Source organism: Lepisosteus oculatus, chromosome 4 (genome assembly GCF_040954835.1).
Source record: "Lepisosteus oculatus isolate fLepOcu1 chromosome 4, fLepOcu1.hap2, whole genome shotgun sequence".
Classification (NCBI taxonomy): Eukaryota; Metazoa; Chordata; class Actinopteri; order Semionotiformes; family Lepisosteidae; genus Lepisosteus; species Lepisosteus oculatus.
The window spans coordinates 10,815,564-10,834,643 of NC_090699.1; the positions used below are offsets into that span (position 1 = coordinate 10,815,564).

The 19,080-nt window shown below is 51.5% G+C and overlaps 1 protein-coding gene and 1 non-coding gene across 2 annotated transcripts; both read right to left on the reverse strand.

The window, feature by feature from the left end:
• Window positions 1-483: 483 nt before the first annotated feature.
• trnad-guc (transfer RNA aspartic acid (anticodon GUC)) lies at window positions 484-555 on the reverse strand. Its single transcript has one exon. It is a non-coding gene; the product is annotated as a tRNA-Asp (tRNA).
• A 932-nt stretch (window positions 556-1,487) lies between these two features.
• LOC107076189 (protein lifeguard 1-like) lies at window positions 1,488-16,574 on the reverse strand. Its single transcript, XM_069188643.1, has 6 exons — window positions 16,471-16,574; window positions 11,227-11,294; window positions 8,337-8,537; window positions 7,092-7,220; window positions 4,043-4,195; window positions 1,488-3,462 (listed from the first exon to the last, which is right to left on the reverse strand). Exons 2-6 carry the CDS (start codon window positions 11,266-11,268, stop codon window positions 3,325-3,327), a joined length of 663 nt encoding a protein of 220 aa, XP_069044744.1. The 5' UTR covers window positions 11,269-11,294; window positions 16,471-16,574; the 3' UTR covers window positions 1,488-3,324.
• Window positions 16,575-19,080: the final 2,506 nt, after the last annotated feature.

Here is a 19,080-nt window from a genome sequence, read left to right on the forward strand (position 1 = left end):
GGTCGCGGGTTCGATCCCCGTACGGGCCAGCGGGTGTTTTGTTGTCTTTTGCTCCTTTCCTCAGAGCCATGACAGGTGCACGCTATGTACTTCCGCGGTGTGAGCGGCGGTGAACCTCAACGTGGGAATCGAAAGAGCTGCAGCGCGGCCGGGTCACAGGTTCCAGACCGCAGACTGCAAGAGCAGGCGACACGGACTGGTCATCGACTCAGGATGGCCGAGCGGTCTAAGGCGCTGCGTTCAGGTCGCAGTCTCCCCTGGAGGCGTGGGTTCGAATCCCACTTCTGACACAGACAGCTTTTTCCGTTTGCCTGATGTTATCTGGACGCGAGGGCTTTGTAACGCGAGTGCACGTCGTGTGCGTGCTCTAGGACGAAAACAGTTTTGCAAAAGGCTCCCGTTCAGCGATGACATACTTCCCCAGCTGCATGACGCACATAGCTCATGGCAATGACAGCTGAGGAGAAAAGGAAAAGCCAGCGTCTCCCCGTCGGGGAATCGAACCCCGGTCTCCCGCGTGACAGGCGGGGATACTCACCACTATACTAACGAGGAGGACGGAAGGGGCACATCCTTCTTGAACTAGAGACACTGAACACGCTTCTCGGACAAAAGCTCCTCAGAATCGCCTCATTCACACAGGTCTGCTAAACAGTTTTTTTTACAGACTATACCAAACTGCAAGCACATGCAAGCTCTGCGGACCCGATCTTAATTGACCTTGTTTAATCGTTTTTCACAAAGTCTCATTGTATTATAGCACGTACTCCCGACGGTTATTTATAGGGTTGTATGTATATATGTGCGTGCTCTATTGTATCCATTTTAGTTAGTAAAATAATTTTAAAAGAAGGTTTCCAATATTCTCTGCTTTCTAAGGTGGAGGGCGTTTCAGACTGAGAACGGGAGACACCTCTTTGCACAGAGAGTTGTGGGAGTGTGGAGCGAGCAGATCAAGAAAGTAAATTAATTCCTTATGCTTACGTGTTTTTTGCTTTCCACTCAAAGTGCTTTACTGGTAGCAGACAGCAGAGTGTTGACGCCGGTTCACAGATGGGGATTATTTAGGAAGCCATGAGTGGACAGAGAGACAGAATTTGGGCAGGTAGGAATCCAGCCAGACGCCCTGAACAATCTGAAAACTACGTGCCCACCTCCTGTATCCCTGTTCTGGCTCCAGTCTAATTGGCAGTGCCCAGGTCTGACATTACTGCTCCAGCAGTGCCCAGGTGTGACAGTCCTGCTCCAGCAGTGCCCAGGTCTGACATTACTGCTCCTGCAGTGCCCAGGTGTGACAGTCCTGCTCCAGCAGTGCCCAGGTCTGACATTACTGCTCCAGCAGTGCCCTGGTCTGACAGTCCTGCTCCAGCAGTGCCCAGGTGTGACAGTCCTGCTCCAGCAGTGCCCAGGTCTGACAGTCCTGCTCCAGCAGTGCCCAGGTGTGACAGTCCTGCTCCAGCAGTGCCCAGGTCTGACATTACTGCTCCCTCAGTGCCCAGGTCTGACATCACTGCTCCAGCAGTGCCCAGGTCTGACAGTACTGCTCCTGCAGTGCCAGGTTCTGCTGCAGCCCCCGTTCTGTGGGCGACAGCAGGACCAGGTCATCTGCGTAGAGCAGGAACTTGATTTCTGTGTCGTATAGTGTGAGACCAGGAGCTGCAGACGGTTCTAACATTCCTGCTAATTCGTTGATATAGATATTGAACAGTGTTGGGCTCAGGCTGCAGCCCTGTCTCACCCCACAGCCTTGGCCTCTCTCTCAGGGTCCATAGGAGGGACCACGTCAGTTTTGCAGCTCACTGGAAGGGAGGCACCTCTGATGACCCAGTGTGCCTGACTGGCCCCTCCCATTCAGGGGGAAATTCTGGGAAAAGAGCACACAGCGCCACCTGCTGGTCCACCAACACCACTTCTCTAAAAAGTAATATTGTTGTTAATAATGCTTTCATCCTTTTTCTAACCACTTCACCAAGTACAGGGTCAGGTGGGAGCCAAAGTCTATTGCAGCAAGCAAGGTGCTGGGCACATGGCAGGGTACGCTCTGGTCAGGACACCAGTCCATCACAGGACACACACGACAGGACAGGACACCAGATGCAGTTTTCCCAGAAACTGATTGGCCTCACCAGCATGTCTTTGGACTGTTAGAGGAAACCCAGGCAAACACAGGGAGAACATTGACCACAGGGTCCCAGTACTACAAGGCAGCATGGCAGACCACTGTGCTACCCTGCTGTCCCACTGCTTATAATCATCACAATACACTTTATTTTATAAAGCACCTTCCATACCAAAAATATCCCAAAGCAGGGTTGATGGTAAAAGAGGATACATAGCCAGCAGCCATATCACCCTGCAACTCACAACTGTCAGCCCACTGAAGCTCAGCAGGTATGAGCCTGATCAGTACTTGAATGGGAGACTCCTGGGAAAAACTAAGGTTGCTGCTGGAAGAGGCGTTAGTGGGGCCAGCAGGGGGTGCTCACCCTGCGATCTATGTGGGACCTAATGCCCCAGTATAGTGACGGGAACACTATACTTTAAACAGCCGCCGTCCTTTGGATGAGATGTAAAACCGAGGTCCTGACTCTCTGTGGTCATGAAAAATCCCAGGGCGTTTCTCAAAAAGAGTAGGGGTGTAACCCCGGTGTCCTGGCAAAATTTCCCATTGGCCCTTACCAGTCATGGCCTCCTAATAATCCCCCTCTATAAATTGGCTTCATTACTCGGCTCTCCTCCCCACTGATAGCTGATGTGTGGTGAGTGTTCTGGCGCACTATGGCTGCTGTTGCATCATCCAGGTGAATGCTACACACTGGTGGTGGTGGAGGGGATCCCCATTACCTGTAAAGTGCTTTGAGTGGAGTGTCCAGAAAAGCGCTATAGAAGTGTAAGCAATTATTATAAAAACAGCACAATATAAGGACTAAACATATGACACTTTTCTTAGTGACAGCGTTCGGGGGTCTGTGATGATGCTGTGATAATGATTGCGTGAATGTTCGTAGTACAGAACTTGTGTTGTGTAGGTGTGCACGGTTTCCCAGTAGGGAATGCTGGTGTGTTCATCACAATGTGTGTATCACTGTATGTCTGTATCTCAGTGTATCACTTGATGCGTGTGTATCACAGTGTGCGTGTGTCACAGAGAGAGTGTGTCTGTGTGTGTGTAACATGGAGAGTGTGTTTGTCACAGAGAGAGTGTGTATCATAGAATATCTGTGTCACAGAGAGTGTGTGTGTGCGCATCACAGAGGGAGTGTGTGTGTGTCACAGAGAGAGAGTGTGTGTGTGACATGGAGAGAGTGTGTGTCCCAGCCAGTGCTAGTCGCTGAGCAGAAGCAGGTAGATGAAGATCATGCTGATGTCCAGGGACAGGACGAGGGCAGCGAAGCTGTGCTCCTCCAGGCTGGTGTCTGTGGGCTCTGTGCTCAGCACCGCCTGGCTGTCCTCTGCCAAACACTGCAGAGAGAGACGGAAGGGCGTTGTCGCTGACCGAGACTGACACAGTGATAGTGAGACAGTGAGACTGACACAGACACAGTGATAGTGAGACAGTGAGACTCACACAGACACAGCGATACACCCTCACACAGGAGAGTGCGGCAGAGCTCCCAGTGTGAATCTCTTCACTCTTTTACATTCACACCCCTCATTCACTCACTCACTCACACCCCTCGCATGGTGAGGAATGAAAGCAGTCTGCAGAGTGTGGCTGTCAGTTGAGAGGAGCCCAGAGCTGTATGCCAGAATCCAGCCACCTTGTCTTCTCACACATCCAAACAGGAAGTCAATATTTGTTTATGCGCCCAGCCTGACTGAAAAGAAGCCAGGGTATCGGCTTCAACAACAAGGCTGGGCAGTTTGTTCCCCACCCCCACCACCCTCTGTGTACAGAACCTGTTCCACACCCCCACCACCCTCTGTGTAAGGAAGAGCCTCCTGTTCTCAGTTTCAAGGGCTTTTCCCTGCAGTGCTGTGTGAGAGCACACGCGGGACACGGGGGGAGGAGAATCGCGCAGGGAGAGGGCAGGGTGGTTACCATGGAGAAGAGTAGGGTCCCCAGGCTGCTGAAGACGAACCCCAGGGTGCTGGAGTACCAGACCCCGGAGATGAAGCCGAGCACCACGGAGACCAGCAGGAGCAGGAGCAGGGCGCCGCCCCAGGAGGAGGAGGAGCAGGAGCCCAGAAACGTCTGGAAGACACACACGGCAGAGTGGGCGAGGAGAGGAGGACAGCACAGCGCTTCCCCGTCGCCCCTGCCCCTCCGCCGGCCCCCTCTCCCCCCGCTTACTCGACCCCTCGCCTCTCTGTCTCTCCACCTCCCCCGAACCCGAGCCTGCCCCCTCTCCCCCCGCCGGCTCGACCCCTCGCCTCTCTGTCTCTCCACCCCTCACTCAGGCCCAGACCTGCATTCCCAGAACAGCCGAGTGAGATCAGGGAGGCGCTGGTGGCCTTGGGTTCAATTTCAGACCTGGGGTGCTGTCTGCATGTCAGGGGATGGATGTGTGTGTGTCCTGTGATAATAATAATTATAATAATAATTATAATAATTGCTTACACTTATATAGCGCTTTTCTGGACACTCCACTCAAAGCGCTTTACAGGTAATGGGTCTCCCCTCCACCACCACCAATGTGCAGCATCCACCTGGATAGCATCAACCACCATAGTGCGCCAGAACGCTCACCACACATCAGCTATTAGTGGGGAGGAGAGCAGAGAGTAATGAAGCCAATTCATAGATGGGGATTATTAGGAGGCCATGATTGGTTAAGGCCAATGGGAAATTTGGCCAGGACGCCGGGGTTACACCCCTACTCTTTTCGAGAAACGAGAAACGCCCTGGGATTTTTAATGACCACAGAGAGTCAGGACCTCGGTTTTACATCTCATCCAAAGGACAGCACCTGTTTACAGTATAGTGTCCCCATCACTATACTGGGGCATTAGGACCCACGTGGACCACAGGGTGAGCGCCCCCTGCTGGCCCCACTAACACCTCTTCCAGCAGCAACCTTAGTTTTTCCCAGGAGGTCTCCCATCCAGGTACTGACCAGGCTCACACCTGCTTAGCTTCAGTGGATTGCCAGTTGTGAGTTGCAGGGTGACATGGCTGCTGATGATGGACTGGTGTCCTGTCCAGGGTGTGTGTGTGTGTGTGTCCGGTCCAGGGGGTGGGTGTGTGTGTGTCCGGTCCAGGGGGTGGGTGTGTGTGAGTGTGTCCTGTGATGGGCTGGTGTCCTGTCCAGGGTGTGTGTGTGTGTGTCCGGTCCAGGGGGTGGGTGTGTGTGTGTGTCCGGTCCAGGGGGTGGGTGTGTGTGAGTGTGTCCTGTGATTGGCTGGTTTCCTGTCCAAGGTGTGTGTGTGTCCTGTGATGGGCTGGTGTCCTGTCCAGGGTGTGTGCGTGTGTCTCTGTGTGTGCGCGTGTGTGTGTGTGCGTGTGTGCGGGTGTCTGGTCCAGGGGGTGGATGTGTCTGTGTGTCCTGTGATGGACTGGTGACCTGTCCAGGGTGTGGGTGGGTGTGGGTGTGTGTCTCCAGTCCAGGGGGTGGGTGTGTGTGTGTGTCCAGTCCAGGGGATGGATGTGTGAGTGTGTCCTGTGAGGGGCTGGTGTCCTGTCCAGGATGTGTGTGTGTGCGTGTCCTGTGATGGACTGGTGTCCTGTCCAGGATGTGTGTGTGTGCGTGTCCTGTGATGGACTGGTGTCCTGTCGTGCTCCCATGTCTTGCTGGGATGGGCTCCAGCTTCCCAGAAACAGATGGATGGGTGAAACTGTCGTTGTTATCTTCAGTTAACAACTTCCATTTAGTCGCACTCTTGACACCATCAAGTCTATCACCATTCTACTTCTGCACCACACACGCGCCCAGGAAGTCTGTCATCCAAGGCCACCTGGGCCTCAGGACCACAAGGGATTCTTAAAAACGAAGTCAATGATCCCACATTCGTGTCCAGTAGGACACGTTTTTAAAAAGCATCGCCACGGGCAGGGCTCGAGACGAACCCAGGATGGGGGTGGCTTGTGCGGCGTCTTGTAAACTGCGCTCATCAGAAGCACTAAAACGTTTCTGGCCTAGCCTGCGCTCCAGCAGACAAGATAGGAGCTTCTAGGAGCGATAAAAACAAAAGAATAATGAAACAAAACAGGGTTCACCTGCGTCGGTCCTGCTAAGCAGGTTTTTGATGAGTCACCCGTCGCAGAACATGTAAAAAAGTGTCAGTGTACAAACACTGGAAAGAGCCAGATTGAACATGACCTGCAGCAAGAGTTACAGTACAGCACAGCAGAGTTCAACACAGCATTCAAGACATCAGCGGGGCAGCACAGCACAGCGCAGCACATACAGTGTGTCAGCTGTGGGCAAGTTGTGCAGAGTTCGAATGACAATTTAAACTGCCTGGACTGATACAGTACTGGCTTCCTCAATGCAATGCTCGGTATAATACAATACGGCAGAAGAGAAGAGCACAGCCCAGCATAATGACAGTGCAATGCTCACTCAGTAGTGCAGGGAAGTGCAGTCCTGCAAAGTGTGACACAGTACAATTGTGCACTTTGTTATTACACATCCTCACACTCACACAATAGTGCTGAGTGTGAAACAGTACAATCATGTACATCAATAAGACACAACCTCACACTCACACAATAGTGCAGAATGTGAAACAGTACAATCATGTACGTCAATAAGACACAACCTCACACTCACACAATAGTGCGAGACAGTGCACTATTGTACCGTGACAAAGTACAATCATGCTCTTCAATATTAAACAACTTCACACTCACACAATATTGCAAGACAGTGCAATATTGTACTATGACACAACACAATCGTGCTCTTCATTATTACACAACTTCACACTCACACAAGAGTGCAGAGTGTGAAACACTACAATCAAGAACTTCAATATTACAATATTACACAACCTCACACTCACACAATCCTGCAGAGTGTGAAACAGTGCAATCATGCACCTGCCCATTACGCACAGCAGCACAGACACCAGTGCAGTCAACAGGCGCAGCAGCAGGAGCGCAGCCCCCAGCCCAGCACAGAGCAGCAGGCCAAGCGAATGGTCATTACCTGGGTGGTGCAGACGAACACGGCGGAGCTGATGGCCAGCGTGCAGCCCAGGGCGACGGCCACAGCTGGGACACTGTGGAAGGCAGCCACAGTGGAGACGATACAGGACATGCAGAGGGTCATCACTCTCTGTCAACACACAGAGACACACAACGCATGATGGGCTCAGCCACACGAACCCCCGGTGTGCAAGATCAACCCCAGGACCCACCAAGCCAATCAGCGGGTCAAGGACACAGCTCAGTTTTTCACAACCGATTCCCCACCTCTGCACATGAGAGAGACACTGTCAGCACACTGACCACCTGCAGTCAGAGAGAGATACAGCACACTGAACACCTGTAGTCAGAGAGAGAGATACAGCACACTGAACTGCTGGAGCCAGAGAGAGATACAGCACAGTCAGCACACTGAACACCTGGTGTCATACAGCACAGTTAGCACACTGACCACCTGGAGTCAGAGAGAGATACAGCACAGTCAGCACACTGAACACCTGGAGTCAGAGAGAGAGATACAGTACAATCAGCACACTGAACACGTGGAGTCAGAGAGAGAGATACAGCATAGTCAGCACACTGAACACCTGGAGTCAGAGAGAGATAGTCCCTCGAGATAGAGGGAGGTGTAGAGACAGCCAGATGAGATATGGTTGCAGTAGTGGGGGGGCTACAGGGTGACCAGACAGACCCAACCCAGGGTAGAAGCCCCAGAACACGCCCCATCACACGCTGCGGCCATTCGCGGCCGTGGGCCCGTCGGCCGCACGGAGAACCTCAACGGTACACCCCACGGGGGAGCGCCCTCAGCCCTGGCCGCAGCAGAACCCCTCTTCTTCAAGATGGCCGACAGCGGCGAGGCAGCAGGGGATTTTGGGAGCTTCCCCAATGCCCAGCCGAGCCAGCGCCCCGCCGCCCCGAGCGAAGCGTTTCGCCCCACGACGCCACAGCCCAGAGCGGCGACATCCGGTACGCACCCACGTTCCCCGGGCGCCGCGCACCAGCCCGAGCAGCGCCACCCAGTGGCCTGCGCGCTCAAGACATGTGGCAACTGAAACCTGGAAAGTGAAACTGGGCGGCGGACTCCAGGGGGCCAACTCACCACCCCGCTGCCCTGAACACGACAGCGACTTGCACGAGCGGAACGGCATGCCTCCGGCCCCGTCCCAGCAGCACGGCTGTACGGACAGGGAGCACCCATGGGACACCAATCACCACAACAAGGAAGGCTGATCTCGCTACCCACCATGCCTGGAGTGCCCCGGGGCACGGCCCTCCTGCAGGACAGGCAGAAGAGCAGCACGGCGGAAACCAGGATGAAGATGAGGTAGGAATTGAGGGAGATCCAGAGGTTGGTCTTCACGAACTCCTTCAGGGGCTCACAGAGCAGGAGCAGACACAGGACACTCAGGATCGCCAGCAACTGCACTGTCAGCACACTGAACACCTGGAGTCAGAGAGAGAGATACAGCACAGTCATCACACTGAACACCTGGAGTCAGAGAGAGATACAGCACAGTCAGCACACTGAACACCTGGAGTCAGAGAGAGATACAGCGCAGTCAGCACACTGAACACCTGGGGTCAGAGAGATACAGCACACTGAACACCTGGAGTCAGAGAGAGATACAGCACAGTCAGCACACTGAACACCTGAGGTCAGAGAGATACAGCACACTGAACACCTGGAGTCAGAGAGAGATACAGCACAGTCTGCACACCAAACATCTGGACAACATCAGAGACATGTTTGAAAGCTCTAACTGCTTTCTAACACTATTAAATATGATTTTTCAACTGGGGGCAATCAGTAAAATGAGAGAAAGTGATGAATGTTACAGCACAGAAGCTCACCGAGGAGAAAGAGAAAAAATCTTGACATATATCAACAAACTCTATTGCCTGCAGTGCGGATAAAACTGCTTCATCACACATTCACACTGTTCCTTACTTCCTTTGTTTAACCTGACTACAGGCTGAGAAAGGGTTTGGAAACCAAATGGAAACAAATTAATGACCAGTCATTCGGACATGATTTATGGCCCAGAATGTCAGCTGGTGGCCAGGAGCACACACGCTGTTTGTTGAGACGTGTAAAGGCCAACATACCAGCAATTCTCACGCAAAGGTTTTGAGCAAGCAAGTCAGAAAACAGGTTTGAGGAGGGCATACGGAAGCTAATTAGCACCGCTTCTCATCGTGAATAGCATGCAGTTGGATTTCTACTCGTGACGGAAACGGCGGCAAACACACGTGTGTTTAACCCAGGAATACTCACTGGCGCTGCGCTGTACTTCACGTTTCCAACAGTACAAGCCAACTGCAGAACTGCAGAAGGGCTTTTACCGACTCTGAACGGAATACATTTACGATAATGACAGTCAGAAATCATGCCTGCTGTTGGCGTAGTGTTCCTGTAATCGTTGGTCAGTCGACAAGTCCTCAAAAGCTTTTAGACCACAGTGTGCCGACATCAAATGCATTTGAATTTGGATTTAACACGGCCAAATGCGGGAAAAGTGTAGGTGGAAGGGAGAATTAGCAGTGTCTGTGCACAGACGTGAAATGTACAGAGATAGGACGAACTCCAGGACGGTACACGACCCGTCACACAGTTTGCTCGCTGTTCACCGTTACAGACCATAGCAGTCGGCACAGGTCTCGCTGTCACGTCACCGTGAATGTAGTCTGTTCAATGTCTCAAGAGTCGGCAAAAAAAATGATGTGCAGGACACGTTTCTGCGGCTTCACATCAAGAACAACGTCCCGAAAAGGCGAGAACAACACGCGTTTAACATACACAAACGACAGAACACGTGCTTCTTCTTTCGATTTGTTTTCCCCAAAAAGAGGAGTGTGACGATTATCTGCTGTTGCTAAAGCCAATGCTAGTTGGTACGGGACAATATTATTTCATATTTAACGCAAGATATTAATATATCAGGCAACATTGTTCACAAATTAACTATTGCGGTCGAACGCACTAATTTTCTTATATAAACGCAATCATTTGCTCGTTTAAATGCAAATTATTTTCGCGTGTTGACGCAATACTATCTGGTATATACAGTACAAGGTTTTTTGTTTTCTCATTGGCGCTAATAAGCTTCTGTAAGGGGATGCTAAACTGTTGTCTGTCAGGTTGGGATGTTGGCCAATATAAACTTAACCAAACCTGGTTCGGCACTATTTCCTGCTCCTGGGTGTTCTAGCTCTGGGTGTTGAAATCAACAGTGGGTATTGCTCAGGGGGGAAAAACAATTATTCTGTTTATCTGTGTTTTGTTTAAAACCCTGCCATTTGAGACTGCAGACGCGTGCCAGGAAACAGCTCAGGGAAAACTGTGAGAAAGGCACCAGACAGTCCGCTTCAAAAGAAAAAAGTTGCACTGACAATGAGATGACTGTATCATGTGCAGCATAAAACACCGCTGTGCCTGGAGTTAATCGGGACTAAACTTTAAGGATGAATTTCTGTCCTCCAGCACCACGAGGTCAAGAATCTGTCCCGTTTTCTAAGTGCATCGTGAAATTCAGGGACACTGGGAGCTGGACCTGATCCCAGCAAGCAGTGGGCAGAAGGGCAGGGCACACCCTGGATGGGACGCCAGTCCGTCACAGGGCAGACAGAGACACACATCCACACCCGCACCAGGGCCAAGTATCTCAGAAGCGGATTAAACTATCAGGATGTCTTTGGACTGCGGGAGCAAATTCGACATGAACCCCGGGGGAACATGCAATCTCCACACAGACAGTACCCCAGGAATCGAACCCAGGGCCCCAGCACTGCAAGTCAGAATGCCGACCACTGTGTCACTATGCTGCCTGAAAGCTGGTAATTGAATCATTTCCTTCCCTTCATGTAGCAATAGTCCAGCCGCACGCCATTATCCATCTCAATAAGTTATTGAATTAATGACGCACAGACTTTATTAAACGTCATTCAAGTATTTAACTTCCAGCTGGGAATTAAACTTTACCTGTTCCTTCACAGCCAGCGCATGCTGATGTACCTCCCTGCTCAAACATCTATACTTAAACTACACACATTAAAAGCTTAACAGTTTGCTTAACAGGGACTTTTTGGTGCAGAGAGGGGCAGTCCACGAGTCAGACAGAGAAGCAGAGGCACACCTTCCTGATGTAATCTCCACGCCGAATCTGGCTCTCTTCCATCCCACTGGGCTGAGACTCGGCCCTCCCTGCAACACACAGACACACAGAGCTCAGACACAGACAACAGGAAAGACTTCAGGATTTCTGTAAAAACTGTAGACACGCACACCTGTACAGACTCTTACTGGACACTCTGTATACACACACACACCCCTGTACAGACTCTTACTGGACACACTGCACACACACACTTGTACAGACTCTTACTGGACAAACTGTATATACGCACACACACCTGTACAGACTCTTACTGGACACAGTGTATACACACACACACACACACTTGTACAGACTCTTACTGGACACACTGTATACACACACACACACCTGTACAGACTCTTACTGGACACACTGTATACACACACACACCCCTGTACAGACTCTTACTGGACACACTGTACACACACACACCCCTGTACAGACTCTTACTGGACACACTGTATACACACACACACCTGTACAGACTCTTACTGGACACACTGTATACACACACACACCCCTGTACAGACTCTTACTGGACACACTGTACACACACACACCCCTGTACAGACTCTTACTGTACACACTGTATACACACACACACCTGTACAGACTCTTACTGGACACACTGTATACACACACACACGCTTTCTTCAGTGGTCTCAGTGTATTATTGGCTGTGATCCTACTGTATTTCTAGTCATTTAATCAATTAACAATCTGGGGATGTAAAGATTTATATCAGCTTCCTTCTTCGTGCTCTGGAATCCAGCTGCTCCCGCTCAAGGTGTTTTCCAGTGTTTCTCTGCACTCTGAACTTTGGAATCGACCGTTCTCTTCCATCGGGCAAATAACAAAGGAGATGGTACGCGATTGTCTGTTCGTCGATCCGTCTTGTTTCCAAGACAGCTTCATCCGATCCGGGACAGATGCCAACTCAACTCAGATGCCACACAATGGCGGTACGAGATGGGGTACCCCTCTCAACCCCCAACTGTCAGGAAGTCCAGGACCCAGTTGCAGATGGAGTTGTTGAGGCCCAGACCCCTGAGCTTGACCACCAGCCTGCCTGGCACAGTTGTGTTGAAGGCTGAGCTGCAGTCAATAAATAACATCCTGGCACAGGTGCTCCTCTTGTCCAGGTGGTGTGAAGGGCCAGTGAGACAGCATTGGCCACTGACCTATTATTCCTATAAGCAAACTGCAGGGGGTCCAGGGAGTCTGGGACAATACTGTTGATGTGTCCCCTCACCAGTTTCTCCATGCACTTCATGACTACTGAGGTGAGTGTCACCGGGCGGTAGTAATTCAGACATGACACCTTGGTTGTTTCAGGCAGGGGCATGATAGTAGTTCTCTTGAAGCACAGTGGGACAGTAATAATAATAATAATAATAATAATAATAATAATAATAATAATAATAATAATAATAGCTTACACTTATATAGCACATTTCTGGACAATCCACTCAAAGTGCTTTACAGGTAATGGGGATCCCCTCCACCACCACCAGTGTGCAGCCTCACCTGGATGATGCTCCAGTACTCTCACCACACACCAGCTCACAGTGGGGAGAAGAGCACAGTGATGAAGCCAGTTCAGAGATGGGGATTATTAGGAGGCCATGACTGGTAAGGGCCATTGGGAAATTTGGCCAGGATGCCAGGATGCCAGGGTTACACCCCTACTCTTTTCAAGAAAAGCCCTGGAATTTTTAATGACCACAAAAAGTCAGGATGGCGATTTTACATCTCATCCAGAAAACGGCACCTTTTTGTTTTATAGTATAGTGTCCCCGTCACTGTACTGGGGCATTAGGACCCACACAGACTGCAGGGTGAGCGCCCCCTGCTGGCCCCACTTACACCTCTTCCAGCAGCAGCCTAAGCTTTCCCAGGAGTCTCCCATCCAGGTACTGGCCAGGCTCACACCTGCTGAGCTGCAGTGGGGCTGCCAGCTGTGAGCTGCAGAGCGATATGGCTGCTGGCCATATAACCAATCAGCCACCATGCTGCCGGCACACATAGATCGCTAATATATAGTACCAGTCAAAGGTTGAGTAAACGTGTTTGAAACCAGGTTTGTCATGATTATCTGTGCTATAAACTGTATAAACGTGTCTACACTTGTTATACACATTTCTGACTGTCAACTAACCCGGGCTTCAGCCTGAAATCCGCTTGCTTTGGGTGTTGCAGTTCACTTAAGAGGATAAGTTGGCCCTATACAAGTTCTTGTGTTAGGAATTTGTCTTTTCCCAGACCCCAGCTTGCTCTCCATGAGACACAGAGAGAGAAGCTGGGGGTCAGAGCGCAGGGTCAGCCATTGTACAGCACTCCTGGAGCAGCTGGGGTTGAGGGCCTCGCTCAGGGGCCCAGCGGAGTAGGATTCCTCTGCTAGCTGCGGGATTTGAACTGGCAAGCCTTCCAGCCACAGGCACAGGCACAGCTCCTTGGCACAGAGCCACTGCTCTGGGGTGTAATATTTAATTACACATATCATGTGTAATTAAATATTAAGTGTTGATAGACGTGTTTATACAGATCAAGGCAGAGATAATCATGAAATACCTGGTTTCCAGGAGGTGTGCTCAAACCTTTGACTGGTGCTGCAATTCATTAATAGCAACAGAGGTGGGATGATTTCCTGAGGCCACAAGACCTAGACACGGAGATGTCACATTCGTACGCTGTCCCGATCTCCACGGGGGTCCTTCCTGCTCCCGCTGATGGGGCCCCCCATGCCGGTCGCCCCTCCTTACCTCCTTACCTCCGGTCGCCACCTTTTGGAAACGGGACTGAGCTCGTGTGGAATCTGAGCGCGGCGGGAAATGTATCCCTATTGCAATTACTAACCCCGGGTTTCCCGACCGGAGCAGTGGCGTGAGGTGAGCAGGAAGACAATCATCCTTGTGTCTCGCAGCTGACTGACAGTTCCAGGGGGTGGGCACATTGGCAGGAGAAGGTCAGGGGTCAGAGGAGCATCAGATACGGGCTGTATGCGGTGGGCCTTGCCTTATCACACGTCACCCACCCGTTATCCAGCTGCGTCAACCGGTTCGGGGGCGCAGGGGAGCCGGAGCCTATCCCAGCAAGCAACAGGGATAAGGAAGGGTACAGCCTGGATAGGACACCAGTCCATCACGGGACACACACACCCTGGACAGGACACCAGTCCATCACGGGACACACACACACCCTGGACAGGACATCAGTCCATCACAGGACACAGACACACACCCTGGACAGGACACCAGTCCATCACGGGACACAGACACACACCCTGGACAGGACACCAGTCCATCACAGCACACAGACACACACACCCTGGACAGGACACCAGTCCATCAGGACAGGACAGACACACTGACCAGTCCTCAAACATCACGTTTTTCCCCGCGCTCTCTCCTAACCACCACACCTTCCATTAACTCCAGGAGCCGGTATTTAAACAGCATCGTTCACTGCAGAAGCAAAGCTGTCGCGCGGCTCCAGGAAGTCGGAGCCCGTCCAGCGCCGGAAGGGTTAGCAGCACGAGCGCCGGCCCGGATTTCGCTCACGGATGCAGGTCTGGCAGCGACGCGTCTAGCGTGTGTGTCTCTTAAGCCGTCACACTCCGAGGGAAAGGACAGCTCGCTTGGCCCTGAAAACCATCGCGGAGGAAGAGCTACCGACTGCAGCTCCTGCACGTATGCGGGGAAGAACAAATCCAAACCAAACCATTCAAGGAAACCCCAAAGGCGAAGCCCCAGGGGTCCCCCCAGCCCGCGGTTCGGGATCGGGCGCAGAACGCCAGGCCACGTCACGGAGCCGTCACGGGTCACTTCAAGTTTTTTCCGCGTCCCGCAAGTCTAGTCATTCCAGCAGTCGCGTTTCACCGATAAAACCCGCGACCGAGAAGGCTGAAGCCTCCCAAACTCTGCGTGTTGACCTATAAAAAGAAGATTTTCGAGGGCTCCAGCCCGGAAGCTCGATCTGACTAGGTCAGCACCCGGCAGGCTACGGGGTCCTCAGTGTTTTATTTTTTAAACCATTTTTCTTGTCTTGTCACATCATCTGCCGGGTACCGCTGTATACCGCACCATTCATTACCACGAAAGAAAACAGAAAATCGCCACACACACACACCCCTTGGTGTGAATTAATTAGTATCCAAGGGTGTGTGTACTGTCCTTTGTAAACATGAAGTGGAACACCTTTCGCTCAGATCTCATGAATATTGAAGCGGACTCGCCCGGCGCTGCGGCCGAACCGCGGCGAGGGGCGGGACGGGATGGTAGTGGTCAGGGCGGGGACGAGAAAGGCCGCTGACCAGCGCAGCTGACCCCCTACCAAACGGGCGTACAGTGTGATGAGACCGCCCGGATTCTTGTAAATAGTTCCCTGGTTTCGCACCCCTGTTGTACTTGTGCCCAATTGCCACCCTCTCGCTGAGTAACTACCACCCCTCAGTTCAATTAAATTCAGTTCCAGGTGCTTTATTAGCACGACCGATGGGTACAATCAGTGTTACCAAAGCAAATAAAAATAATGAAACTCACATGAAACAAAAAATAAAAGTAAAATAAAATCTACAGACATATTACAGACATTTACAACAACTCTCTCTCTCTCTCTGTCTCTCTGCGAATAAACCGCCGTTTTTCACTCAACGAGTGTCTGAGTCACTGTGTCCGTCCTCGCCCAACCCGAAAATACGACAATCCGTGTTTAAGACTTAAGGTCGGTCTGCCGGTACCGCGGGTCGAGCGCAGAACGTCTCAAAACAAAGCACCCGAAAGCCGTCAGCCCCCACTTGCGTCGGATGCGCCTGACTTCGGAACTGCAGGAAACAGACACGATCTTGCGCGAACGCGAGTGTGAAGACTTGCGGGAATTCGGAACAAGCCCACAGCCAGCTCCTGGGCCACACGCGAGTTGTTGCCGTGCCCAGCAGAGCCGTGCCTCTTATGGAAAAAAAAAGTGTTCGCGGCTGTAACTCGTCATAACACGGTATTATTTCGTCTGAACGCAGATATCTGTCTCCCACGCGTGCAAAGACGAGAGGCGTTAAAGCCCTGAATTGGGGCGTGCTTCAATGACCCCACTCGAATCTAACTCAAAGCGTTAACTTTGCACAAAGACCATTTTTAACACATTGCCTTATTATGCGGTTAACACAACTCTAAGAACAGCAGGAGCACCGCATTCGCCCATGTTGGAGCTCACAGGAATGGGTCTTACCTGGGGCAGGAGAATTCGCGTATGTGTGTCGCTGTCGATATTGCTGGATACAGCTGCTCTTCTCGCCCTGCGGAGGGACTGAGCGCTCCGCGCGCTGCCTGCCCGATGACGCCTAACACCGTGATGTCACAGCCTAAGGCACCCTCGCTCTTGGCCGCGAGAAGCAGGTGCCGCCTCGCGCGAGGTGGTAGATCACTCAAATTGGCCAGAGAGGTACAGCTGCTAGTGCATCCGGGCTCGAACCCAGCGCAGGTGCTTTCGATATAATCGCACGGACTTGGTGCCCCAGGAGTGCCAGCTGACGATCTCTTTTCTCCGTGGGCACGGGCGTCTTCCGGTCACGCTCCACAGCGACGAGAGATTCAGTCAGTGTTCACACCTGTCTGAAAAACCTTTCATTTCCAAATCAGAGCCGAGTTTCTGTCTGAACCTCAGGATGTTGATCTTCTTGTGAACAAAAGGGTCACCCTGCCAGATAATCATTGAGGAATCAGGATAGAGATACCCCTGGGGTTCAGTCTGTCACAGTGAGGAATCAGGACAGAGACACCTCTGGGGTTCAGTCATTCACAGCGAGAGGAATCACGACAGAGACACCCCTGGGGTTCAGTCATTCACAATGAGGAATCTGGATAGAGACACCCCTGGGGTTCAGTCATTCACAGTGAGAAATCAGGACAGAGACACTCCTGGGGCTCAGTCTGTCACACGCTGAAGAATCAGGACAGAGACACCCCTTGATTTCATAACCAGTTTTATAGGTCCCTGCAGGTAACATACTGTTACTTCTGTCCTTTGGATGAGATGTAAAACTGAGGTTCTGACTCTCTGTGGTCATTAAAAATCCCAGGGCGTTTCTTGAAAAGAGTAGGGGTGTAACCCCGGCGTCCTGGCCAAATTCCCATTGGCCCTTACCAGTCATGGCCTCCTAATGATCCCCCTCTCTGAACTGGCTCCATCACTCTGCTCTCCTCCCCACTGAGAGCTGATGTGTGGTGAGCGTTCTGGCGCACTATGGCTGCCGTTGCATCATCCAGGTGGGGCTGCACATCGGTGGTGGTGGAGGGGATCCCCATTACCTGTAAAGTGCTTTGAGTGGAGTGTCCAGAAAAGTGCTATATAAGGAATTATTAATATTAATAATATTACTTCAGTTAAGTGTTGTGCTGTTGTTGTTCTAGCATCAGTATTCTGCTTTTCTATCTGCAATTTCATGTAAAAGATTTTCTTTTACTTTATTGTTTTAACATTTTCCTTGCCAATAAAGCATTTTTCATTGAACTTTTCTTTGAAAACTTTTTTCTTTTGGATATTTAGGATAGTGGATCATAAACGCATTAAATCGAAATGAAGCAATGAAGAATTTAATAAAGATTAAAAGGCAGTGGGAGGAGAGTAGTCTGAATTGGGTTCCGGGACGGTGTCCCAGCTCACACATCGCACTCAACAGCCAGCCGCGAGCGTTTCCAAGCCCGGCGAGGCCGCATCCACCGGCGGAGAGCTGCGTCGCTGCTCCGCCCGGCTTCTCCTGCGACTGAGCCTCGCCCGGGGCCCCTTCCCTGTGCACTCGCTCACCCGCGTCAGGAGATGCCCTGCTAGGGCAGCGATTGGCTCCTGTCTCAGACCTTCCCCGAGGTGATTGGTGGAGTGACCAGGCACTCGGCACGTGACCTCTACAGTGAGCTTCCTCCCACTGCGAGGCCAAGGGCTGTCCCCGCGCTCCTATATAGGACCGAGATGCCCTTGAATTCCCGGTCTAGGGTAACGTGGATTAAACACGTTAAAATTTGCGGAGATTCTGGTCATGCATATTCACTTTTGTAAAATAAGAAGTGAAATAACACAAGTGGGTACAAAACGAAAGAGCTCATCTAAAGCCATTCGCTGTCAGAGAAATCCCTACACGGCTTTATGCAAATTGCAGGGCCGAATGCAAATTGGCCAGAGAGGTACAGCCACTGGTGCATCCGGGTTCGAACCCAGCGCGGGTGCTTTCGATACAATCGCACAGACTGTGTGCCCCAGGAGTGCCAGCTGACGATCTCTTTCCCCTCTTTTCTCCGTGGGCACGGGCGTGCTCCGGTCACGCTCCACAGCGACGAGAGATTCAGTCAGTGTTCACACCTGTCTGAAAAACCTTTCATTTCCAAATCAGAGCCGAGTTTCTGTCTGAACCTCAGGATGTTGATCTTCTTATGAACAAAAGGGTCACCATGCCAGATAATCATTGAGGAATCAGGACAGAGACACCCCTGGGGTTCAGTCTGTCACAGTGAGGAATCAGGACAGAGACACCCCTGGGGTTCAGTCTGTCACAGTGAGGAATCAGGACAGAGACACCCCTGGGGTTCAGTCTGTCACACAGTGAGGAATCTGGATAGAGACACCCCTGGGGTTCAGTCTGTCACAGTGAGGAATCAGGACAGAGACACCCCTGGGGTTCAGTCATTCACAGTGAGGAATCAGAATAGAGACACCCCTGAGGTTCATAACCAGCGTTTATGGTCTCTGCCGGTTACATTCTGTTATCAATAATTATTACTTCAGTTTATTGATGTGCTGTTGCTGTTGTTCTAAGATCAGCACTCCGCCTTTCTCTGCATTTGCATG